This window comes from Rhinoraja longicauda, chromosome 5 (genome assembly GCF_053455715.1).
Source record: "Rhinoraja longicauda isolate Sanriku21f chromosome 5, sRhiLon1.1, whole genome shotgun sequence".
Lineage (NCBI taxonomy): Eukaryota > Metazoa > Chordata > Chondrichthyes > Rajiformes > Arhynchobatidae > Rhinoraja > Rhinoraja longicauda.
Genome location: NC_135957.1, coordinates 84,854,199 through 84,881,369, shown reverse-complemented (window position 1 = coordinate 84,881,369; position 27,171 = coordinate 84,854,199). Strand labels below are relative to the sequence as shown.

Sequence of the window (27,171 nt, the reverse complement as noted above, 5' to 3'; positions counted from 1 at the left end):
GGCCCTTCGGCCCATCGAGCCCACACCCACCAGCGATCCCCACACACATACACTATCCTACACACGATAGGGACATCTTACATTTATTACCAAGCCAGTTAACCTAGAAGGGTCTCGACCCGAAACGTCACCCATTCCTTCTCTCCTGAGATGCTGCCTGACCTGCTGAGTTACTCCAACGTTTTGTGAAATAAATACCTTCGATTTGTAACAGCAGTTATTTTCTTACAGATCAAGTTGGCCCAAACCTCTCCTGCAATGGTTCAGCCCCCTCTCCTCCTCCTCCCCTCACCTCCTTACACAACCTACAGACCTGTATGTCTTTAGAGTGTGGGAGGAAACCGGAGCACCCGGAGAAAACCCACGCGGTCACGGGGAGAAGGTACAAACTCCGTACAGACAGCGCCCGCAGTCAGGATGGAACCCGGGTCTCTGGCGCTGTGACAATAGACAATAGGTGCAGGAGGAGGCCATTCGGCCCTTCGAGCCAGCACCACCATTCACTGTGATCATGGCTGATCATTCTCAATCAGTACCCCGTTCCTGCCTTCTCCCCATACCCCCTGACTCCGCTATCTTTAAAGAGCTCTATCTAGCTCTCTCTTGAAAGCATCCAGAGAATTGGCCTCCACTGCCTTCTGAGGCAGAGAATTCCACAGATTCACAACTCTCTGACTGAAAAGGTTTTTCCTCATCTCCGTTCTGAGCAACTCTACCGCTGTGTCATGTTGCCGCCCTCTCTGAACAGGTTTTTCGTTTCTGTTATGTGGCCGAAAGCAGAACAGAGAGGTTGAGTTGCTGCCTCACAGCGCCAGAGAGCCTGGTTCAATCCTGACAGCGGGTGCTGTCTGTACGGAGTTTGTACGTTCTCCCCGTGACCTGCGTGGGTTTTCTCCGGGTGCTCCGGTTTCCTCCCACACTCCAAAGAGATATAGGTTTACAGGTTAATCGGCTTTGGTGAAATTGTAAGTTGTCCCTGGTGTGTAGAATAGTGCTAGTGTACGGGGTGGCCGGCACCGACTGTTTCCGCACTTTATCTATTTAGTTTAAAAGTAAAAATACTTCCTCCTGTGGGTGTAGCTACGAGATACAGCAAGCCCCCTGCCCCACCGAATCCACATGACCCCCTGTGCACACTAGTTCAGAGTTACCCCACTTTCCCCATCTACTCCTCAGGCACGATGGGGAAATATAGAGAGGGCCAATTAACCCGCGAGCCTTTGGGACGAGAGGAAAGGAGAAACCAGAGTAAGCCAGGGAGAACGTGCAAACTCTGCACAGACAGCTGCCAAGGTCGGGGTCTCCGGAGCTGTGAGGCAGTGGGTCTAACAGCCGGTGAATCTTCACAACATGGAGAGAACTTGGGCGGCACGGTGGCGCAGCGGTAGAGTTGCTGCCTCACAGCGCCGGAGACCCGGGTTCCATCCCGACTGCAGGTGCTGTCTGTACAGAGTCTCCCCGTGACCTGCGTGGGGTTTTTATTCTCCGAGATCTCCGGTTTCCTCCCACACTCCAAAGACGTGCAGGTTCATAGGTTAATTGGCTTGGTATAGATGTAAAAATTGTCCCTAGTGTGTGTAGGATAGTGTTAATGTGCGGGGATCGCTGGTCGGCGCGGACCCGGTGGGCCGAAGGGCCTGTTTCCGCGCTGTATCTCTAAACTAAACTAATGCAACACTCCATTAAACATTCCGCCAATTACACAGCAGATTGATGGATGCAAGGCTCAAGGCCATGAGCACGTGAGACGAGACAGATGTACAGGAGGTGATCTTTACCACGGCATCTACAACTCCATATGCCAAATGGGGTACAGACCAAATATACTAGATGTGCAAGATGGACCACTTCATTGAAATCGCCTATACTGAAGTGTAGCACGCAAAGGAGCGTAACGTCCGCCATTTTAGTAAGCAAAACCTGCCATTCGCTCTGCCTCTCTGTGTAATCAGAGTTTTGGGGGAACAGTATGTGTGATGATACGATAATATATCTCATCTATCAATTCACAGATTTTTGTTATTTTTCTTTTAAAATGTTTCTGCAAGTTTCTGCCTACTAAAATGGCGCCGTGAGGTACTACGGTTTTTAGGGTCGACTGGTCTATCTTGCTCCTCTAGTATCTTTGGCATCTGTGGTCTATCTTGCTCCTCTAGTACCTCTGCCTCTCAGCGCCGGAGACCCGGGTTCCATCCCGACCTCAGGTGCTGTCTGTGCGGAGTTTGCACATTCTTAGTTTCGTTTGGAGATACAGCGCCGACCAGCGATCCCCGCACATTAACACCATCCTACACCCACTAGGGACAATTTGTACATTTACCAAGTCAATTAACCTACAAACCTGCACGTCTTTGGAGTGTGGGAGGAAACCGAAGATCTCGGAGAAAACCCACGCAGGTCACGGGGGGAACGTACAAACTCCGTACAGACGGCACCCGTAGTGGGGATGGAACCCGAGTCTCCGGCGCTGCATTCGCTGTAAGGCAGCAACTCTGCCGCTGCGCCACCGTACGACCCACATTCTTCCCGTGACCCCGAGGCTGTCCTCCTACATCCTAAAGGCGAGTGGGTCGGTAGGTTACTTGGCCGTCTGGAGATTGCTCCCGGTGGGTGGGGAGTGGATGAGAAAGCGGGAGAACATAGAACTAGTGTGGACACATGGAACCACAGGTGTTGTTTTACAAAACAGATCCAAAGAGGGTGGAATCTATTCTGGAATAATCCTGTTTGCTATTTTGAGTAGGTGAACGAGTGCTCACAGCCTTCGTTCTGCCTTACAGCGAATGCAGCGCCGGAGACCCGGGTTCCATCCCGACTACGGGCGCTGTCTGTACGGAGTTTGCAAGACCTGCATGGGTTTTCTCCGAGATCTTCCCTTTCCCCCCACACTCCAAAGGCGTGCAGGTTTGTAGGTTAATTGGCTTGGTAAATGTAAAAACCGTCCCTAGCGTGTGTAGAATAGTGTTAGCGTGCGGGGATCGCTGGGCGGCGCGGACCCGGTGGGCCGAAAGGGCCTGTTTCCGCGCTGTATCTCTAAACTAAAACTGAAATCGAGGCGTGCGTGTGAAAGGCAGACATTCCCAATCATTCCCAGGATTATTCCCACATCTCCTCTGGACCTTCTCCAACACCAGCACATCCTTCCTTAGGCACGGTGCCCGATAAACTCACCTTGCCAGCCACAAATGGAAATTCTGCTTGCCCCGGGCGCAGACGAGGTGACTGAGAGTTTTCTCTCAGCCTCTCCTTCTGTAAAATAAAGAGATTTCTTGTGGAATAGAGTTCAAATGAATCGTCTGTAAAGGGCGTGTCCCACTTAGGCGACCGCCATAGTCGTAGCACAAGAAAATAACTGCAGATGCTGGTACAAATCGAAGGTATTTATTCACAAAATGCTGGAGTAACTCAGCGGGTCAGGCAGCGTCTCGGGAGAGAAGGAATGGGTGTCGTTTCGAGTCGAGACCCTTCTTCAGACTGTTGTCAGGGGGGCGGGACAAAGGAAGGGTATAGGTCAAGTCAAGTCAAGTCAAGTCAATTTATTTGTATAGCACATTTAAAAACAACCCACGTTGACCAAAGTGCTGCACATCTGACCAGGAAAAAAAAGAAACATACAGTGGCAGGAGCGAGAACTGGGAAGGAGGAGGGGAAGAGAGGGACAGACGAACTATCTAAAGTTGGAGAAGTCGATGTTCATACCACTGGGCTGCAAACTGCCCAGGCGAAATATGAGGTGCTGTTCCTCCAATTTGCGGTGGGCCTCACTATGGCACTGGCGGACGCCCATGACAGAAAGGTCAGACTGGGAGTGGGAGGGGGAGTTGAAGTGCTCGGCTACCTTCGCTCAGTCCGCCTTAACCAACCTGATCTCTGAGCACTTCAACACCCCCTCCCACTCCCAGAAACTTTTTCACCCAGAGAGTTGTGAATTTGTGGAATTCTCTGCCACAGAGGGCAGCGGAGGCCAATTCACTGGATGAATTTAAAAGAGAGTTAGATCGAGGTTAGCGGAATCATGGGATTATGGGGAGAAGGCAGGCACGGGTTACTGATTGTGGACGATCAGCCATGAACACAATGAATGGCGGTGCTGGCTCGAATGGCCAAATGGCCTCCTCCTGCACCTATTATCTATGTTGTAACATTTCCACATACAATGCCTTGCATGACAAGACATGTTGTAAGTGCACGACTTGGAATTCATGAATTATTAAATTGCAATGAACCATTTATAAAATATATACCCCACCTTCACAGCCCCTCTCCTTTTCTTCACTTTGGTTTTCTTTTTAGCAGAAGTAGATCTCATAAGAATTCTGTTTATTTCAAGTCCAGTTTGCAGCTATAAAAAGAAAGAGGCATTACAAGACAAAATAAATAATAATTATGCTTCCGAAAAAGAAACGCAATGTTAACCTGAGGAAAACACAGAGCGCTGGTGGAACTCAGCGGGTCAGGCAGCGTCTGCGGAGGGAATGGGTGGCGCGGTGGCGCAGCGGTAGAGTTGCTGCCTCAGAAGCGCCAGGGACCCGGGTTCCATCCCGACCACGGGCGCTGTCTGTACGGGGTTTCTCCCCGTGACCCGCGTGGGTTTTCTACGAGTGCTCTCATGCTCCAAAGAAGTGTGGATTTGTAGGTTAATTGGCTTTGGTAAAATTGGAAATTGTCCCTAGAAATGTTTTTTAAAAAATAGGTGCAGGAGTGGGCCATTCGGCCCTTCGAGGCAGCACCGCCATTCAATGCGATCATGGCTGATCATCCAGAATCCTGCTTTTTTCCCCCATATCCCTCGATTCCTTTAACCCTAAGAGTTAAATCTAACTCTCGCTTGAACACATCCAGTGAATTGGCCTCCACTGCCTTCTGTGGCGGAGAATTCCACTGGCAGAGAATTCCACACCCCAGCGTGTGTGGGATAGCGTTAGCGCGCAGGGATCACTGGTCAGCGTGGACTCGATGGGCCGAAGGGCCTGTTTCCGCGCTGCATCTCTTAAGTAAACCAAATGATGTTTCATGGTGGGACCCTGCTTCACTCTGATCAACCAGAAGCATTGCCTGTCTATTCCCTCTGGAGATGCTGCACGACCCAAAGTTACTCCAGCACTTTGTGCTTTGTTCTGGATTGCAGCATCTGCAGTTCCTGGTCTCCGCACTGATGCCTTGTTGTACAATGCTGTCAAATATAACATGTGGGCTAATTAATCGCAAAGAAAAGCCTTTCAGAAATTACCGTAGCAGTTATCATTTATGAAACTAAAAAAAAACCATTTGACAGAAAGCATTTTAATTCCATAATCCATAAGAAGGCAGTCGCAGATTTGGCACATATGATTATTCCTGTAGTAAGTGCTTCCATTTCTCACTATAGCGGCACAGTGGCGCAGCGGTAGAGTTGCTGCCTTACAGTGAATGCAACGCTGGAGACCCGGGTTCCATCCCGACTACGGGCGCTGTCTGTACGGAGTTTGTACGTTCTCCCCGTGACCTGCGTGGGTTTTCTCCGAGATCTTCGGTTTCCTCCCACACTCCAAAGACGTGCAGGTTTGTCGGTTAATTGGCTTGGTAAATGTAAAAATTGTCCCTGGTGGGTATCAGACAGTGTTAATGTGCGGGGATCGCTGGTCGGCGCGGACACGGTGGGCAGAAAGGTCCTGTTTCCACACTGTATTTCTGAACTGCCCTACACACACAGGGGACAATTCACAATTTTTGTCCACGCCAATTAACCCACAAACCTGCGCGTCTTTGGAGTGCGGGAGGAAACCGAAGATCTCAGAGATAACCCACGCGGGTCCCGGGGAGAACGTACAAACTCCGTACAGACGGCGCCCGTGGTCGGGATGGAAGCCGGGTCTCCGGCGCTGTGAGGCAGCAACTCTACTGCTGCGTCAACGTGCCGCCCAAGTTCTCTCCATGTTGTGAAGATTCACCGGCTGTTAGACCCACGTGCCCGCCATGCTCATGGGATTGTGGTAGCTTCGAAGGCTGGGACACGAGACACTGCACTCGACTGACCTGGGCCGCTTGGTCTTGGATCAGTTTACGCTGATGTTCCTCTTCCTGAAGTTTCTGCTGGAGGTCATTGATTTTACTCTAAAATTGAAAGACATTCATAAGTTCATAAGTCATAGCAGCAGAATTAGGCCATTCGGCCCATCGCGTCTACTCCGCCGTTCAATCACGGCTGATCCATCCCTCCCTCCCAACCCCTTTCTCCTGCCTTCTCCCCGTAACCCCGACACCCGCACTAATCAAAAATCCATTTTCTCTGCCTTAAAAATATCCAGCAATTTGGCCTGCACAGCCTTCTGTGCAGGCCACAGTTCAAGGCCACAGTTTAAGGCCCTGGCTCGAACGGCCGAATGGCCTATTCCTGCACCTATTGTCTATTGTCTAATTAACCTACAAACCTGAATGTCTTTGGAGTGTGGGAGGAATGGAGCACCCGGAGAAAACGCACGCGGGTCACAGGGAGAACTTACATACAGACAACACCCGCAGTCAGGATCGAACCCAGGTCTCTGTTGCTGTGCGCTAGAAGGCAGCAACTCTACCGCTGCACCACCACTACGCCACTGTGCTGCCACATGCCATTAGTTTAGAGATACAGCAGGGAAACAGGCCCTTTGGTCCACCAAGCCCTCGTAGGCCATCGATCAGCTGCTCACACTCGTTCCATGGCATTGCACTTTACCCTAAGAAAGCTAATGGCACGTTGGCCTTCATAACGAGAGGATTTGAGTAAAGAGGAGAAAGGAGGTCCTTCTGCAGTTGTATGGGGCTCAGGCGAGACCACACCTGGAGTATTGTGGGCAGTTTTGGTCTCTTAATTTGAGGAAGGACATCCTTGCTATTGAGGCAGTGCAGCGTAGGTTCATGAGGTTAATCCCCGGGGATGGCGGGACTGTCAGATGAGGAAAGATTGGAAAGACTGGGCTTGTATTCACTGGAGTTTAGAAGGATGAGATGGGATTTTATAGAGACATATAAAATTATGAAAGGACTGGACAAGCTAGATGCAGGAAAAATGTTCCCAATGTTGGGGGAAGTCCAGAACCAGGGGCCACACAGTCTAAGAATAAAGGGGAGGTCATTTAAAACTGAGGTGAGAAGAAACTTTTTCACCCAGAGAGTTGTGAATTTGTGGAATTCTCTGCCACAGAGAATTGGAGGCCAATTCAATGGATGAATTTAAAAAGAGAGTTAGATAGAGCTCGAGGGGCTAATGGAATCAAGGGATATAGGGAGATGGGAGGCTCGGGTTACTGATTGTGGATGATCAGCCATGATCACAATGAATGACAATAAACAATAGGTGCAGGAGGAGGCCATTCGAGCCAGCACCGCCATTCAGTGTGGTCATGGCTGATCATTCTCAATCAGTACCCTGTTCCTGCCTTCTCCCCATCCCCCTGACTCCGCTATCCTTAAGAGCTCTATCGAGCTCTCAATTGAATGCATTCAGTGAATTGGCCTCCACTGGCTTCTGAGGCAGAGAATTCCACAGATTCACAACTCTGACTGAAACAGTTTTTCCTCATCTCCGTTCTAAATGGCCTACCCCTTATTCTTAAACTGTGCCCCCTGGTTCTGGCCTCCCCCAACATTGGGAACATGTTTCCTGCCTCTAACGTGTCCAACCCCTTAATAATCTGATACGTTTCGGTGGTGCTGGCTCGAAGGGCCAAATTGCCTCCTCCTGCTTCCATGCGTGTTTCTATGCGTACACTGTGGACGGCTCGATTGTAATCATGTATCGTCTTTCCGCTGACTGGTTAGCACGCAACAAAAGCTTTTCACTGTACCCCGGCTCACGTGACAATAAACTAAACGAAACTGCAGCAATTTATGGCAACTTACTTCAGCTCTGCTTTGTGTGGCATTAACTTTTAAACACTCTTGCTCGAGGATTTCCAGTTTCTCAAGCTTGGCTTGGATTTCCGCATTGTCCCAGTGCCGATCCATCCGCAGCGAGGCCTGGCGGTGAACAACAACCATTTACTTCAACACACGTCAGGGAACAATGGATATCTATCAACCAAGAAGGGTCCCAACCCAAAACGTCACCCATCCTTTCTCTCCAGAGATTCCGATTATAGACAATAGACAATAGACGCAGGAAGAGACCATTCGGCTCTTCGAGCCAGCACCGCCATTCAATGTGATCATGGCTGTTCATTCTCAATCAGTACCCCGTTCCTGCCTTCTCCCCATACCCCCTGACTCCGCTATCCTTAAGAGCTCTATCTAGCTCTCTCTTGAATGCATTCAGAGAATTGGCCTCCACTGCCTTCTGAGGCAGAGAATTCCACAGATTCATAACTCTCTGACTGAAAAAGTTTTTCCTCATCTCAGTTCTAAATGGCCTACCCCTTATTCTTAAATAAGGGATTGACACGTTGAGTTACTCCAGCACTTTGTGTCCACCTTTGGCATAAACCAGCATCTGCAGTTCTTTGATTCTTCACTAGATTTAAATCTTGGTTTAGTTTAGAGATACAGCGCAGAAACAGGCCCTTTGGCCCACCGGGTCCGCACCGACCAGCGATCCACGCACACTAACACTATCCTACGCACACATTGGGGACAATTTACAAACTTTACTGGAACCAATTAGCCTGCAACCCCGCACGTCTTTGGAGTGTGGGAGGAAACCGGAGAAAGCCCACGCAGGTTACGGGGAGAACGTACAAACTCGGTACAGGCAGCACCCGTGGTCAGGATGGAACCCGGGTCTCTGGCACTGTGGGGCAGCAACTCTACCGCTGCGCCACCGTGCTGCCCCATCTGAAGCATTCCATCTAGACCATCAGTTCAGGTGGTTCTCCGTCTGAAATGATTGTTCCCTTTTTATAAAAGTGGAGAGGAAAGGTTCAGAGGGATATGCACCAGAAGCGGGCAAATGGGACTAGCTTGATGGGGCATCTTCATAAGTTATAAGCCATTCGGCCCATCGAGTCTACTCCGCCATTCAATCTTGGCTGATCTATCTTTCCCTCTCAACCCCATTCTCCTGCCTTCTCCCCATAACCCCTGACGCCCGTACTAAGCAAAGAATCTATCAATCTCCGCCTTACAAATTGTAGCGGCCAGCTTCTCGTGCATATCAATTATCTCCCAAGCTGCCACTCGCATAAACCGGGTCAGCGATAAGCGTAATGACTCGAACAAATAATAAACAGAGATCCTCCTTGATATTTAATAGTTGGTCTTCTTTATTTGAAGGTGCAATAAACATACCTCTTGTCATCGACTGGTTATTAATTGCTAGGTAAAATTCCATATCTTACCACAGGCTATGCGATCGATACGAATTGCCAGGTATAACTTCGACACAGTTTGTATTAATCTTCTAGTTAATAAAACTTACAGGCGATCACATCATGATATATCTTTTGGCGGAGCTTCTAGCTGACCCTCTTGTCAGCACCTCCCAGCTCACACACTCCGCCAGCACGTACCCAACTGCCCGTACTCTGGCTCCCCCCAGCCCCTACGTAAGCATTGCATTAACTCTATAGTGTCCAGACTACAGCAGAATACAAGGTAATGATATCAATAAGCAAAAATAACTAATAACTGCAGAATGGCTCCTACACAAATATCAATTGACTTGGCCCGAAGGCAAAGAGTGGCAGTTAAAGGCTTGTTTTCAGGTTGGCTGCCAGTGACTAGCGGAGTTCCGCAGGGGTCGGTGCTGGGGCCGCTGCTGTAGATTCATACTTTGGACGAGGGGATTGAAGGCTTAGTGGCCAAGTTTGAACGATGATGCTAAGACAGGTGGAGGGGCAGGCAGTGTGGAGGAAGCAGACGTACAGGTATGTAGGTTAATTGGCTGGGTAAATGTAAAAATTGTCCCTAGTGGGTGTAGGATAGTGTTAATGTATGGGGATCGCTGGGCGGCACGGACTTGGTGGGCCGAAAAGGCCTGTTTCCGGCTGTATATATATGATATGATATAATATGATATGATATGACTCTGCTGGAGGACTTGGACAGGTTGGGAGAGTGGGCAGAGAAGTGGCAGATGGAATTCAGTGTAGCAAAGTGTGGAGTGGTGCACTTTGGTAATAAGAATAAAGGCGATTACCACATCTCGATCGGCCCGGATGAGTTTGGCCAAAGGGCGTGTTTCTGTGCTGCAAGACTCTATTCATTAAGCAAAACCTGCTCAAGCTGGAGTAACGTAGTAGGCGTGCAGTTCTGGTCACCCCATTAGAGAAGGATGTCCTCTTCTTTGGGAGAGGGTGCAGAAAAGGTTTACCAGAACGCTGCCCAGATTACGAGGAGAGTTTAGGTTCAGGTTTATTATCATGACGTTGACCAAGGTACGTTGAAAAGCCTTGTTTTGCATGATATCCAATTAAATCTCATAATACTAGACATAAATGCAATTAAGTCAAACTAAGGAAACAAATTTTACATGGATGTTGCCAGGACTTGAGGGTGTGAGCTATAGGGAGAGGTTGAGTATGCTGGGTCTCTATTCCATGGAGTGCAGGAGGATAAGGGGAGATCTTATAGAGGTGTACAAAATCATGAGAGGAATAGATCGGGTAGACGCACAGAGTCTTTTACCGAGAGTAGGGGAATCGAGGACCAGAGGACATAGGTTCAAGGTGAAGGGGAAAAGATTTAATAGGAATCCGAGGGGTAACTTTTTTCACACAGAGGGTGGTGGGTGCGTGGAACAAGCTGCCAGAGGTAGTTGAGACTGGGACTATCCCATCGTTTAAGAAATATTTGGACAGGGACATGGATTGGACAGGCTTGGAGGGATATGGGCCAAGCGCAGGCAGGTGGACTAGGGTAGCTGGGACATTGTTGGCCAGTGTGGGCGAGTTGGGCCAAAGGGCCTGTTTCCACACGGTATCAATCAATGACTTTACGAATCTTAAGTGAAACTCGAGTATAACAGATAGAGCAAAGGGAATAATACTAAGTGCGGAATATAGGCATGAGCTACAAGGAGAGGGCGGACAAACCTGGATTGATTTCCCTGGGTGATTGGATGTTGGAGGGAGACCTGATAGAAATATGTAGAATTATGAGAGGCAGAGATAGATGGTCTGAACCTTTCCCCCCTGCCAGCCTGGAGATGGTCAAATACAAGAGGATGCAGCTTTAAGGTGAGAGGGACAAAGTTTAAAGGAGATAGACAATAGACAATAGGTGCAGGAGGAGGCCATTCGGCCCTTCGAGCCAGCACCGCCATTCAATGTGATCATGGCTGATCATTCCCAATCAGTACCCCGTTCCTGCCTTCTCCCCATACCCCATGACTCCGCTATCCTTAAGAGCTCTATCTAGCTCTCTCTTGAATGCATTCAGAGAATTGGCCTCCACTGCCTTCTGAGGCAGAGAATTCCACAGATTCACAACTCTCTGACTGAAAAAGTTTTTCCTCATCTCAGTTCTAAATGGCCTCCCCCTTAGTCTTAAACTGTGGCCCCTTGTTCTGGACTCCCCCAACATTGGGAACATGTTTCCTGCCTCTAACGTGTCCAACCCCTTAATAATCTTATACGTTTCCATAAGATCCCCTCTCATCCTTCTAAATTCCAGTGTATACAAGCCTAGTCGCTCCAGTCTTTCAACATATGACAGTCCCGCCATTCTGGGAATTAACCTAGTAAACCTACGCTGCACGCCCTCAATAGCAAGAATATCCTTCCTCAAATTTGGAGACCAAAACTGCACACAGTACTCCAGGTGCGGTGATGTTTGAAGGGGGCAAGTTTTGATTTTGAGCATTCAGGGGTCGGTGGGTGCCTGGAACAGGTTTTGTTGGCCGAGCGTTTATCCGGGTGTCACAGCACAGGTACTGTGCGTTTCACTCGGAATCTGCTTGGAAACCGCAAATATGGACCGCACGAAGTTTGACTGCACTGGCGATGAAGAGAACAAACAAACTTTTAATTTCAAAGCGTTTCCCCCATGGAGCTCCATCTTGTCTATTGGAACAAATGAACTGACCTTGGTCAATAACTATTGATGAAGCTTTGGAAAAGAAAAATGAGATAAACAGGGGCGGCTCGGTGGTAGATTTGCTGCCTCTCAGCGCCAGAGACTCGAACACGATCCTGACTACGGACGCTGTCTGTTCGCAGTTTGTACGTTCTCCCCGTGATCTGCGTGGATTGTCTCCGAGCTTTCGGTTTCCTCCCACGCTCCAAAAACATGCGGGTTTGTAGGTTAATTGGCTTTTGTAAATTGTTCCTAGTGTGTGTAGGATAACGCTGGGGTACGGGGTGAACACTGGTCAGCAGGGTTGCCAACTTTCTCATTCCCAAATAATGGACAAAAGGTGACGTCACCGCCCCACATGACCTCACCCAGCCAGCGGCCACGTGCTCCCGCTCCACCGATGGCAGCCAGCCGGGACGGGAGGCGGGTTGCTACTCAACCTCTGTCAGGCGGCGCACAGGCTTCCGGACCTACACTGTCCAGGCCTACAGTGGCACCCGGGCCTACACTATCCAGGCCTACAGCAGCCCCTGGACCTACACTGTCCAGGCCTACAGCGGCCCCCGGGCCTACACTGTCCTGGCCTACAGCCGCCCCCGGGCCTAATACAGGACAAGGGCAGTCCCAAACGGGACATACCAATTTAGCCCAATTTGCGGGATGTCCCGGCTAATACGGGACAATTAGCAACCCTACTGGTTAGCATGGACTGAAGGACTTGTTTCCACACTGTATTTCTAAACTAACATTTCCCCAAAGATGTAAAGATGTCTCCAGGGACACTGAAGGTCGCCCTGATCTCCCACATCTGGCAGGAGGTCCATTCCCCAAAATGCCGTTCTGACTGCACCAAGTCTGAAGAGTAAAGTTAAAAGACTTCACCTTTTTCCTGCCTGTTCCCTCTGCTCAGCCTTCTCGCCGAAGCCTCACCGCCCAAAGCCCAAGGCACTCGGAACGCAAACACCACCACCCTCACAATGGACAGCCACCTTCCAAACCATCACACCAGGTTCCAATAGACAGCTGGTGCAGGAGGAGGCCACTCAGCCCTTCGCACCAGCACCGCCATTCACCATGATCATGGCTGATCGTCCACAATCAGTACCCTGTTCCTGCCTTCTCCCCATGCCCCCTGACTCCGATACCATTAAGAGCTCTATCTAGCTCTCTCTTGAATGCATTCAGAGAATTGGCCTCCACTGCCTTCTGAGGCAGAGAATTCCACAGATTCACAACTCTCTGACTGTAAAAGTTCTTCCGTTCTAAATGGCCTATCCCTTATTCTTAAACTGTGGCCCCTGGATCTGGACTCCGCCAACATTGGGAACATGCTTCCTGCCTCTAGCGTGTTCCACGCACAATGCCTGTGGGCATCAGAAATAGGGCCTCTTTTATCAACAGGAGTCGATAGGAAATTTATTTAGGAGTATAAAACCATGAGGAATAGATCCAGTAGACACACACAGTCTCTTGCCACAAGCAGGGGAAATCGAGAACCATAGTACATAGGATTAAGGTGAATGGGTGAAAAGATTTAGTCAGAATCTGAGAATCAAAGGGTGGTGAGGTGTATGGAACGAGCTGCCGGTGGAGTTGGTTGAGGCAGGGACTATCCCAACGTTTAAGAAACAGTTAGACAGGTACATGGATTGGACAGGTTTGGAGGGATATGGGACTAGTGCAGATGGGATGTTTAGTTCAGCGATACAGTGCGGAAACAGGACCTTTCGGCCCACCGGGTCCGCGCCGCCAAGCGATCCCCGTACACTAACACTATCCCTATACCCACTAGGGACAATTTTTACATTTGCCAAGCCAATTAACCTACAAACCCGTACGTCTTTGGAATGTGGGAGGAAACCGAAGATCTCGGAGAAAACCCACGCAGGTCACGGGGAGAACGTACACAAACTCCGTACAGACAGCGCCCGTAGTCGGGATGGAACCCGGGTCTCCGGCGCTGCATTTGCTGTAAGGCGGCAACTCTACCGCTGCGCCACCGTGACGCCTACGTTGAACCGTGGGGGCAACTTGGGCCGAAGGGCTTGTTTCCACGCTGTAGTTGCTTGGGTCTTTGAAATTGGTATCACAGGTGGTCAAAAAGGCTTTCAGCACATTGGTCTTCAGCCAGAGTATTGAATATAGAAGTTGGGAGGTCATGTTACAGTTGGACAAGACATTGGTGAAGCCACATTTAGTGTATTGTGCTCAGTTTTTTGTCACCCTGTTATAAGTAAGATGTTGTTAAGCTATAAAAAGGTGCAGAGAAGATTTCATAAGTGATTGGAGCAGATTTATTCCATTCGGCCCATCGAGTCTACCCCACCATTCAATCACAGCAGGTCTATCTTCCCCTCCTATCTTCCCCTCCCATTCTCCTGCCTTCTCCCCATAACCCCCGACACCCGTACTAATCAAGAATCTATCTCTAAGGTAGATACAAAATGCTGGAGTAACTCAGCGGGTCAGGCAGCATCTCGGGAGAGAAGGAATGTCTTCAGTCTTCAGACCCAAAACGTCACCCACTCCTTCTCTGAAGTGCTCAGAGATCAGGTTGGTTAAGGTGGACTGAGCGAAGGTAGCCGAGCACATCAACTCCCCCTCCCACTCCCAGTCTGACCTTTCTGTCATGGGCCTCCTCCAGTGCCATAGTGAGGCCCACCGCAAATTGGAGGAACAGCACCTCATATTACAGCCCAGCGGTATGAACATTGACTTCTCCAACTTTAGATAGTTCCTCTGTCCCTCTCTTCCCCTCCCCCTTCCCAGTTCTCCCTCTATCTTCCTGTCTCCACCTATATCCTTCCTTTGTCCCGCCCCCCTGACAACAGTCTGCAGAAGGGTCTCGACTCGAAACGTCACCCATTCCTTCTCTCCAAAGATGCTGCCTGACCCACTGAGTTACTCCAGCATTTTGTGAATAAATACCTTCGATTTAAACCAGCATCTGCAGTTTTTTTTCCTTCCTATCTATCTGTCTCTGCCTTAAAAAGAGGATGCTGCCAGCACTTCAAGCCCGAGCTACAAGGAGGTGTCGAGCAAGCTACGACATTATTCCTCAGGGCAATAGACAATAGGTGCAGGAGGCGGCCATTCGGCCCTTCAAGCCAGCACCACCATTCAATGTGATCATGGCTGATTATTCTCAATCAGTACCACGTTCCTGCCTTCTCCCCATACCCCCTGACTCCGCTATCCTTAAGAGCTCTATCTAGCTCTCTCTTGAATGCATTCAGAGAATTGGCCTCCACTGTCTTCTGAGGCAGAGAATTCCACAGATTCACAACGCTCTGGGTGAAAAGGTTCTTCCTCATCTCTGATCTAAATGGCCTACCCCTTACTCTTAAACTGTGGCCCCTGGTTCTGGACTCCCCCAACATCGGGAACATGCTTCCTGCCTCTAGCGTGCTCCATGCACCATGCCTATGGGCACCAGAAATAGGGCACCTTCTTCATGCGTTTGAGGCAGCAGAAGTTATGATGCAATAGACAATAGACAATAGGTGCAGGAGTAGGCCATTCGGCCCTTCATAGAAACATAGAAACATAGAAAATAGGTGCAGGAGTAGGCCATTCGGCCCTTCGAGCCTGCACCGCCATTCAATATGATCATGGCTGATCATCCAGCTCAGTAGCCTGTACCTGCCTTCTCTCCATACCCCCTGATCCCTTTAGCAAAAAGGGCCACATCTAACTCCCTCTTAAATATAGTCAATCAACTGGCCTCAACTACCTTCTGTGGCAGAGAATTCCACAGACTCACCACTCTCTGTGTGAAGAAATGTTTTCTCATCTCGGTCCTAAAAGACTTCCCCCTTATCCTTAAGCTGTGACCCCTGGTTCTGGACTCCCCCAACATCGGGAACAATCTTCCTGCATCTAGCCTCTCCAACCCCTTAAGAATTTTATATGTTTCTATAAGATCCCCCCTCAGTCTTCTAAATTCCAGCGAGTACAAGCCCAGTCTATCCAGTCTTTCCTCATATGAAATTCCCGCCATCCCAGGGATCAATCTGGTGAACCTTCTCTGTACCCCCTCCAAGGCAAGAACGTCTTTCCTCAGGTTAAGAGACCAAAACTGCACACAATACTCCAGGTGCGGTCTCACCAAGGCCCTGTACAACTGCAGCAGAACCTCCCTGCTCCTAAACTCAAATCCTCTTGCTATGAATGCCAACATACCATTCGCTTTCTTCACTGCCTGCTGCACCTGCACGCTTGCTTTCAATGACTGGTGCACCATGACACCCAGGTCACGTTGCATCTCCCCTTCTCCCAATCGGTCACCATTCAGGTAATACTCTGCTTTCCTGTTCTTGCCGCCAAAGTGGATAACCTCACATTTATCCACATTATATTGCATCTGCCATGCATTTGCCCACTCGCCTAATCTATCCAAGTCACTCTGCAGCCTCCTAGCATCCTCCTCGCAGCTAACACTGCCACCTAGCTTCGTGTCATCCGCAAACTTAGAGATGTTGCATTCAATTCCCTCGTCCAAATCATTAATATACAATGTAAATAACTGGGGTCCCAGCACTGAGCCTTGCGGTACCCCACTAGTCACTGCCTGCCATTCCGAAAAGGACCCGTTTATTCCTACTCTTTGCTTCCTGTCCGCCAACCAATTTTCTATCCACCTCAACACTGAACCCTCAATACCGTGTGCTTTAAGTTTGTACACCAATCTCCTATGTGGGACCTTGTCGAAGGCCTTCTGAAAGTCCAGATATAACACATCGACTGGTTCTCCCTTATCCACTCTACTAGTTACATCCTCGAAAAATTCTATAAGATTCGTCAGACATGATTTGCCTTTGGTAAATCCATGCTGACTTTGTCTGATGATTTCACCACTTTCCAAATGTGATGCTATCACATCTTTAATAACTGACTCTAGCATTTTCCCCACTACCGATGTTAGGCTAACTGGTCTATAATTCCCCGTTTTCTCTCTCCCTCCCTTTTTAAAAAGTGGGGTTACATTAGCTACCCTCCAGTCCTCAGGAACTACTCCAGAATCTAAAGAGTTTTGAAAAATTATCACTAATGCATCCACTATTTCTGAGGCTACTTCCTTAAGCACTCTGGGATGCAGCCTATCTGGCCCTGGGGATTTATCTGCCTTTAATCCATTTAATTTACCTAACACCACTTCCCGACTAACCTGGATTTCCCTCAGTTCCTCAATCTCATTAGACCCCCGGTCCCCCGCTATTTTGGGCAGACGGTTTATGTCTTCCTTAGTGAAGACAGAACCAAAGTATTTGTTCAATTGGTCTGCCATCTCCTTGTTCCCTATGATCAATTCACCTGTTTCCGACTGCAAGGGACCTACATTTGTCTTAACTAATCTTTTTCTCTTGACATATCTATAAAAGCTTTTGCAGTTTTTATGTTCCTTGCCAGTTTTCCCTCATAGTCTATTTTCCCTTTCCTAATTAAGCCCTTTGTCCTCCTCTGCTGGACTCTGAATTTCTCCCAGTCCTCTGGTATGCTACTTTTTCTGGCTAATCTGTGTGCTTCATCTTTTGTTTTAATACTATCCTTGATTTCCCTTGTTAGCCACGGATGCACTACCTTTCCTGGTTTGTTCTTTTGCCAAACTGGGATGAACACTTGTTGTAGTTCATCCATGCGACCTTTAAATGCCTTCCATTGCATGTCCACCGTCAACCCTTTCAGCATCAATCGCCAGTCTATCTTGGACAATTCACGCCTTATACCCTCAAAGTTACCTTTCTTTAAGTTCAGAACACTTGTTTCTGTATTGACTTTGTCACTCTCCATCCTAATGAAGAACTCTACCATATTATGATCACTCTTGCCCAAGGGGCCTCGCACAACAAGACTGCTAACTAACCCTTCCTCATTACTCAATACCCAGTCTAGAATGGCCTGTTCTCTCGTTGGTTCCTCGACATGTTGGTTTAGAAAACCATCTCTCAAACATTCCAAGAAATCCTCTTCCTCAGCACCCCTGCCAGTTTGGTTCACCCAATCTATATGTAGATTGAAGTCACCCATTATAACTGCTGCACCTTTAGTGCATGCATTTCTAATTTCCTGCTTGATGCCATCCCCAACCTTCCTACTGCTGTTAGGTGGCCTGTACACAACTCCCACTAGCGTTTTCTGCCCCTTAGTGTTTTGTAGCTCTACCCATATCGATTCCACTTCCTCCAAGCTAATGTCCTTCCTTTCCACTGCTTTAATCTCCTCTCTAACCAGTAACGCTACCCCACCTCCTTTTCCTTTCTGTCTATCCGGCCTGAATATAGAATATCCCTGGATGTTGAGCTCCCAGCCTTGGTCACCCTGGAGCCATGTCTCCGTAATCCCAACTATATCATAATCATTAATAACTATCTCCACATTTAATTCATCCACCTTATTACGTATACTCCTTGCATTGAGACACAAAGCCTTCAGGCTTGTTTTTACAACTCTCTTACCCCTTATACAATTATGTTGAAAAGTGGCCCTTTTTGATTTTTGCCCTGGATTTGTCTGCCTGCCACTTTTACTTTTCACCTTGCTACCTGTTGCTTCTACCCTCATTTTACACCCCTCTGTCTCTCTGCTCCAGCTCCCATCCCCCTGCCACATTAGTTTAAATCCTCCCCGACAGCACTAGCAAACACTCCCCCTAGGACATTGGTTCCATTCCAGCTCAGGTGCAGACCGTCCTGTTTGTACTGGTCCCACCTCTCCCAGAACTGGTTCCAATGTCCTAAAAATTTGAATCCCTCCCCCTTGCACCATTTTTCAAGCCACGTATTCATCTGAAATATCCTCCTATTCCTACTCTGACTAGCACGTGGCACTGGTAGTAATCCAGAGATTATTACCTTTGAGGTCCTACTTTTTAGTTTATCTCCTAGCTCTCTAAATTCACCTTGTAGGACCTCATCCCGTTTTTTACCTAAATCGTTGGTGCCAACGTGCACCACCACAACTGGCTGCTCACCCTCCCCCTTCAGAATGTCCTGCAGCCGCTCAGAGATATCCCTGACCCTTGCACCAGGGAGGCAACATACCATCCTGGAGTCTCGTTTGCGGCCGCAGAAACGCCTATCTATTCCCCTTACAATTGAATCCCCTATCACTATAGCCCTTCCACTCTTTTTCCTCCCCTCTTTTGCCGCAGAGCCACCCACGGTGCCATGAACTTGGCTGCTGCTGCCTTCCCCTGATGAGGCATCTCCCCCAACAGTATCCAAAATGGCATATCTGTTTAGGAGGGAGATGACCGCAGGGGACTCCTGCACTACCTGCCTACTGCTACGCTGGGTAGTGGCCACCCGTTTCCTTTCTGTCCGCTTATCTTTTACCTGTGGTGTGGCCAACTCACTATACGTGCTATTCACGACCTTCTCAGCATCGTGGATGCTCCAGAATGAGTCCAACCGCAGCTCCAACCGTTCAATGCGGTTTGCCAGGAGCTGCAGCTGGACACACTTCCTGCACACGTAGTCATCAGGGACACCGACAATATCCCTGATCTCCCACATGTTGCAGGATGAGCATTCCACGGGGCCGATCTCATCTGACATGTCTTACCCCCAAATTAAATCAAACCCCTCTTAATCCTTTAAACTGTACCTTTACTAAAAAACACTGAACCCTGAACTCACTGAACCCTTAACTCACCGAACCCTGAACTCACTGAACCCTGAACTCACTGAACCCTTAACTCACTGAACCCTGAACTCACTGAACTCACTGAACCCTGAACTCACTGAACCCTTAACTCACTGAACCCTTAACTCACTGAACCCTTAACTCACCGAACCCTTAACTCACCGAACCCTGAACTCACCGAACCCTTAACTCACTGAACCCTTAACTCACTGAACCCTTAACTCACTGAACCCTTAACTCACTGAACACTTAACTCACTGAACCCTTAACTCACTGAACCCTGAACTCACTGAACCCTGAACTCACCGAACCCTGAACTAAAAGTACGAACAAAAAGCAGAAATACAACCCCGGGGTTACGCCCAATCAGCTGCTTCCTCTAGTCCGCTTCCACCAATCAGCGGCTTCCTCCAGACCACTTCTTTTAAAGTGTGTGGGAACGTTTTTATCTCCAACATCCTCCAAACGCTCCTGGGCCTCTGTGTGAACAAGCCCCGCGGTTTGAGCCAGCACCGCCATTCAATGTGATCATGGCTGATCATTCTCAATCAGTACCCCGTTCCTGCCTTCTCCCCATACCCCCCGACTCCGCTATCCTTAAGAGCTCTATCTAGCTCTCTCTTGAATGTATTCAGAGAATTGGCCTCCACTGCCTTCTGAGGCAGAGAATTCCACAGATTCACAACTCTCTGACTGAAAAAGTTTTTCCTCATCTCTGTTCTAAATGGCCTACCCCTTATTCTTAAACTGTGGCCCCTTGTTCTGGACTACCCCAACATTGGGAACATGTTTCCTGCCTCTAATGTGTCCAACCCCTTAATAATCTTATATGTTGTGATAAGATCCCCTCTCATCCTTCTAAATTCCAGTGTATACAAGCGTGGAGGAAGCACAGGAGGAAGGGGGGGGAGACCTGATAGTGTGCAAGTTCATGAGAGGAATAGATCGAATAGACATACTTTTGCCTAGAGCTCACAAGTTCTAGGAGTAGTATTAGGCCGTTCGGCCCATCGTGTCTACTCCGCCATTCAATCGTGGCTGATCTCTGCCTCCTAATCCCATTTTCCCGCCTTCTCCCCGTAACCCTTGACACCCGCTCTAGTCAAGAATTTGTCTATCTCTTCCTTAAAAATATCCACTGACTTGGCCTCCACAGCCCTCTGTGGCAATGAGTTCCACAGATTAACTACCCTCTGACTAAAGAAGTTCCTCTTCACCTCCTTTCTAAAAGAGCGCCCTTTAATTCTCAGGCTGTGCCCTCTGGTCCTAGACTCTCGCACCAGTGGAAACATCCTCTCCACATCCACTCTATCCAGGCCGCTCACTATTCTGTACGTTTCAATGAGGTCCCCCCTCAACCTTCTAAACACCAGCGAGTGCAGGCCCAGTGCCGTCAAACGATCACCGTATGTTAACCCACTCAATCCTGGGATCATTCTTGTAAACCTCCTCTGGACCCTCTCCAGAGCCAGCACATCCTTCCTCAGATATGGGGGCAAAATTTGTCCTTATAACTCCAAATGCGGCCTGACCAGCACCTTATAGAGCCTCAGCACTACATCCCTGTTTTTGTATTCCAGTCCTCTTGATACAAATAGAAACATAGAAAATAGGTGCAGGAGTAGGCCATTCGGCCCTTCGAGCCTGCACCGCCATTCAATATGATCATGGCTGATCATCCAGCTCAGTAGCCCGTACCTGCCTTCTCTCCATACCCCCTGATCCCTTTAGCAAAAAGGGCCACATCTAACTCCCTCTTAAATATAGCCAATGAACTGGCCTCAACTACCTTCTGTGGCAGAGAATTCCACAGACTCACCACTCTCTGTGTGAAGAAATGCTAGCATTGAACTTGCCTTCCTTATTACCGATTCGACTTGCAAAAATAACTCTTTGGGAGTCCTGCACCAGCACTCCCAGGTCCATTCGCACATCCAAGTTGTGGATTCTCTCTCCATTTAGAAAATAGTCTACGGTTTTATTCTTATTACCAAAATGCACGATTGTGCCAAACGCAGGCAGGTGGGACATAGTGTAGCTGGGTCATGTTGGCCGGTGTGGGCAAGTTGGGCTGAAGGGCCTGTTTCCACACTGCATCACTCTATGACTCTAGGAGGAGGAGTCCCAGTACCTGTTTTTCCAGTAAAATGTTCTTCTCGGTTTCGGCATGTTCCACCATCGTGCTCATGTACTCCAACTGTTTCTCCAGCAGTAGGCAGCGGCCTTCAACAGTCGTCAGCTGCACAGCAAGTTCTGGACAAAGAATGAAAACCAGGCTTAGGACAGCAAACCGGGCGGCCACGGTGGCGCAGCGGCAGAGTTGCTGCCTTAAAGCGAATGCAGCGCCGGAGACCCGGGTTCCATCCTGACTACGGGCGCTGTCTGTACGGAGTTTGTACGTTCTCCCCGTGACCTGCGGTGGGTTTTCTCCGAGATCTTCGGTTTCCTCCCACACTCCAAAGACATACAGGGTAAATTGGCTTGGTGTATGTGTAAATTGTCCCTAGTGTGTGTAGGATGGTGCTAATGTGAGGGGATCGCTGGTCGGCGTGGACTCGGTGGGCCTGTTTCCGCACTGCATCTCTAAACTAAACTAAGAACCAGTTATCAACAGGTAAAGTACAACGAGGTGACGTATGATGAGAAGGATGAGGGGGGATCTTATTGGAATATATAAGATAATTAGGGGATTGGACACATTAGTGGCAGGAAACATGTTCCCAATGTTGGGGGAGTCCAGAACAAGGGGCCACAGTTTAAGAATAAGGGGTAGGCCATTTAGAACGGAGATGAGGAAGAACTTTTTCAGTCAGAGGGTGGTGAAGGTGTGGAATTCTCTGCCTCAGAAGGCAGTGGAGGCCAGTTCGTTGGATGTTTTCAAGAGAGAGCTGGATAGAGCTCTTAAGGATAGCGGAGTGAGGGGGTTATGGGGAGAAGGCAGGAACAGGGTGCTGATTGAGAGTGATCAGCCATGATCGCATTGAATGGCGGTGCTGGCTCGAAGGGCTGAATGGCCTACTCCTGCACCTATTGTCTATTGTCATTTGACAGCACTGGGCCTGTACTTGCTGGAGTTTAGAAGGATGAGGGGGGGACCTCATTGAAACGTATTGAATAGCGAAAGGCCTGGATAGAGTGGATGTGGGGAGGATGTTTCTAATTTCATTAGTCAGAGGGTGGTGAATCTGTGGAATTCATTGCCACAGACGGCTGTGGAGACCAAGTTACTTTTATGGGGTAGATTGACAGATTAATTCAGCTCGTACGACTTAAGAAGTCTCCATTTTTCGGTAAATAACCAGAGACCTCGGTTCAAACCTGGCTCCGGGTGCTGTCTGGAGAGTTTGTGTGTTCTCCCCGTGACCACACGAGTTTTCTCCCACACATTATCCCACACTCCAAAGACGTTACAGTTTTGTAGGTCAATTGACAATAGACAATAGGTGCAGGAGGAGGCCATTCAGCCCTTTAAGCCAGCACCGCCATTCAACGTGATCATGGCTGATCATTCTCAATCTCTCCCCCTCCCCCCTCCTCACCTGTATCCATCTATCACTTAACATGCTTAATCCTGCCCCCACCTCTTTTCCAGTTTTATAGACAATAGACAATAGGTGCAGGAGTAGGCCATTCGGCCCTTCGAGCCAGCACCGCCATTCAATGTGATCATGGCTGATCATTCTCAATCAGTACCCCGTTCCTGCCTTCTCCCCATACCCCCTGACTCCGCTATCCTTAAGAGCTCTATCTAGCTCTCTCTTGAATGCATTCAGACTTGGCCTCCACTGCCTTCTGAGGCAGTGAATTCCACAGATTTACAACTCTCTTGACCGAAAAAGTTTTACCTCATCTCCTTTTTAAATGGCCTACCGATTGGCGTCGGTAACAAAAGCAAAAAGAATTGTAAATTGCCTAGTGTGTGGGAGGATAGTGCTAGTGTTTATAGGGTTGCCAACTGTCCCGTACTAGCCAGGACATCCCGTACTTTGGGCTAAGTTGGTTTGTCCCATACGGGACCGCGCTTGTCCCGTACCAGTAGGGTTGCCAACTTCCTCACTCCCGAATAAGGGACAAAGGGTGACGTCACCGCCCCGCGCCCCACGTGACCTCACCCAGCCAGCGGCCACGTGCTCCCGCTCCACCAATGGCGGCCGCAGTGACGTCACCTTGTCCCTTATTTGGGAGTGAGGAGGTTGGCAACCCTACCAGGTTATCGTTGGTGGGACTCGGTGGGCCGAAGGGCCTGTTTCCATGCTGTATCTATCTCTAAAGTTTAAAGTCTAAAGTCACCGTTAGATTTTCCAGGCTCCTTAGATATTCCAGGCACCTTCCTTTCTCGCTCCAAGGTATTTCTGTACCGAATGGCTTCAGATCCCACACTTTGCATTTTTTGCTCGGCCTTTTCCCGCTCCACCTCTAAAGAACGAATCTTCGTGTGAAGATTTTTTAAAGCAGAAACTATAGCTGGAAAAAGAAAAAAAAAATTACTTGTATTCCGAGAAAAACCACGGATTCCAAGGTAACAATGTTCCCGATGTTTGGGGGAGTCCAGATCCAGGGGCCACAGTCTAAGAATAAAGGGGAGGCCATTTAAACCCGAGATGAGAAGGAACTTTTTTCACCCATTGAGTTGTGAATTTGTGGAATTCTCTGCCACAGAGGGCAGTGGAGGCCAAATCTGCTATCTACAGAAGTTCTCTGACGACTCTGCCATCGTCGGCCTCATCATAGGCGACGATGACAGGGCGTACAGAGATCTGATCAAGGAGTTTAATTGGTTGTTTATTGAAGTAGTTGTACGAACAAGGAGATGAACATACCAGGCTGTACTTATTTTGCATACAAGTCGTAGCTGGCTGCTCTGTTCCCCCGTCTGCTCACAGCTTTGGTAAGAACTGTATACTCTCCCTCCCTGTATCTGACCAGTCCCAGTGCATATATGTATGTATGTGTGTATATGTATGTATATGTATATGTGTATGTATATGTATGTATATGTATGTATATGTATGTATATGCATGTATATGCATGTATATGCATGTATATGCATGTATATGTATATGCATATTATATATATACCATCCTGTACGTCAAACGGCCACCCCCAAGTAGCCAAAATAACACGGCAAGATACATCTAGACAAAATAACATAATATGCTGACAGCAGCCAGACCAAACACAAATGGTTCCTACAAACTCGTAGGATCCTTAGGTGGAATATTGCCCAGCGAGATCGTGATGTGCAGAGTTTGCAGATGATATGAAAATAGGTGGAGGGGCAGGCTGTGTAGAGAAAGCAGGGATTCTGTAGAATAGACAATAGGTGCAGGAGGAGGCCATTTGGCCCTTCGAGCCAGCACCACCATTCAATGTGATCATGGCTGGGGGACTTGGACAGGTTGGGAGGGTGGGCAGAGAAGTGGCAGATGGAATATAATGTTGCATGGTGTGGAGTTATGCATTTTGGTAGTAGGATTAAAGGCGTAGACTATTTTCTAAACGGGGAGAGAATCCAGAAATCGGAGGTGCAAAGGGACTTGGGGGTGCTGGTGCAGGATTCCCAAAAAGTTAATCTGCAAGTTGAATCGGTAGTAGAGAAAGCGAACTCAATGCTAGCATTTATTTCAAGAGGGCTAGAATGCAAAAACCGAGATGTAATGCTGAGGCTCCATAAGGCGCTGGTCAGGCCGCATTTGGAGTATCGTGAACAGTTTTGGGCCCCATATCTGAGGAAGGATGTGCTGGCTCTGGAGAGGGTCCAGAGGAGGTTTATAAGAATGATTCCAGGAATGAGTGGGTTAACATACGATGAGCGTTTGACAGCACTGGGCCTGTACTCGCTGGAGTTTAGAAGGATGAGGGGGGACCTCATTTACACTTACCGAATAGTGAAAGGCCTGGATAGAGTGGATGTTGAGAGGATGTTTCAACTAGTGGGAGAGTCTAGGACCAGACTCAGAATTAAAGGACGTTCTTTTAGGAAGGAGATGAGGAGGAATTTCTTTAGTCAGAGGGTGGTGAATCTGTGGAATTCATTGCCACAGGAGGCTGTGGAGGCCAAGTCAGTGGATGTTTTTAAGGCAGAGATGGATAGATTCTTGATTAGTATGGGTGTCAGGGGTTATGGGGAGAAGGCAGGAGAATGGGGTTAGGAGGATGAGATAAATGGGCCAAATGACCGCATTCTGCTCCTATCATTTTTGACCTTGTGACCTAAATTGCCCCTAGAGTGAAGGGAGTGGATGAGAGAGTGGGATAGCATGGAACTAGTGTAGATGGGTGATGGATTCAGTGGGCCGAAGGGCCCGTTTCCAAGCTGTATTTCTGAATGAAACCAAGTTATCAGTTTCCCCTCTGTTCACAAGTGTACCTTTGCTGTTGGTAGCAGGGGTCAATGCCTCAGCTTCGCCACGGTTTCTCGACCCACCGACGGGCATGTTACGAGACCCAGGCCTTTGCTTAACGTTGACGGGACTGAGCGGTATGTTCTCCAAGCTTGACAGAGCGTAGAGATTCCCAACAGAGCTACGTTTTGATGACGATTCCATAATCTGCAGACATATAACCATATAACAACTGCAGCACGGAAACAGGCCCGTTCGGCCCTACCAGTCCACGCCGACCACTCTCCCTGACCTAGTCTCATCTACCTGCACTCAGACCATAACCCTCTAATCCCCTCTTATCCATATACCTATCCAATTTACTCTTAAAGACAAGCTTAAGATAAAGGTAGACACAAAACGCTGGAGTATCTCAGCGGGACAGGCAGCATCTCTGGAGGGAAGGAATGGGTGATGTTTCCGGTTGAGACCCTTCTTCAGACTGAGGGGGAGCTATTGCAGATGTCAACTTCTCTACATCGGCGGCTTGGCGATCGTTTCGCTCAACACCATCGCTTAGTCCACCTTAACCAACCTGATCTCCCGGTGGCTCAGCACTTCAACTCCCCCTCCCAGTCTGACCTTTCTGTCCTGGGCCTCCTCCATTGTCATAGTGAGGCCCAGCGCAAATTGGAGGAACAGCAGCTCATATTTCGCTTGGGTAGTTTACACCCCAGCGGTATGAACATTGACTTCACTAACTTCAGGTAGTTCCTCTCTCCCTCTCAATAGACAATAGGTGCAGGAGGAGGCCATTCGGCCCTTCGAGCCAGCACCGCCATTCAATGTGATCATGGCTGATCATTCTCAATCAGTACCCCGTCCCTGCCTTCTCCCCGTACCCCTTGACTCCGCTATCCTTAAGAGCTCTATCTAGCTCTCTCTTGAATGCATTCAGAGAATTGGCCTCCACTGCCTTCTGAGGCAGAGAATTCCACAGATTCTCTCTCTCCCCTCCCCTTTCCAGTTCTTCCACTGTCTTCCTGTCTCCTACTACATCCTATCTCTGTCCCGGCCTTGAACTGTGGACAGTTTGACTGTATTGTTGCATGGTATTTTTTTCCACTGGAGAGCATGAAAACACTTTTCACTCGGTCCACACGAAAACAATCTATATAATAAAACTCCTGTTTATTTGTTTGTTTGTTCCTGAACTACAGCCAAAATGGTACACT

At 48.7% G+C, this 27,171-nt stretch overlaps 1 protein-coding gene across 1 annotated transcript in view; it reads right to left on the bottom strand.

Annotated features, from left to right (window-relative positions):
- Positions 1–27,171, bottom strand: part of cep57l1 (centrosomal protein 57, like 1) — a 39,667-nt gene that overhangs the window by 6,615 nt on the left and 5,881 nt on the right. The window contains exons 2-8 of the mRNA XM_078400259.1: positions 25,984–26,164; positions 23,902–24,075; positions 21,743–21,864; positions 7,861–7,977; positions 6,016–6,093; positions 4,250–4,342; positions 3,172–3,249 (exon numbers count right to left, since the gene is read on the bottom strand). Of these exons, the coding sequence (XP_078256385.1) occupies positions 3,172–3,249; positions 4,250–4,342; positions 6,016–6,093; positions 7,861–7,977; positions 21,743–21,864; positions 23,902–24,075; positions 25,984–26,161 (840 nt within the window). The 5' untranslated portion in view covers positions 26,162–26,164. The remainder of the gene's footprint in view (positions 1–3,171; positions 3,250–4,249; positions 4,343–6,015; positions 6,094–7,860; positions 7,978–21,742; positions 21,865–23,901; positions 24,076–25,983; positions 26,165–27,171) is intronic.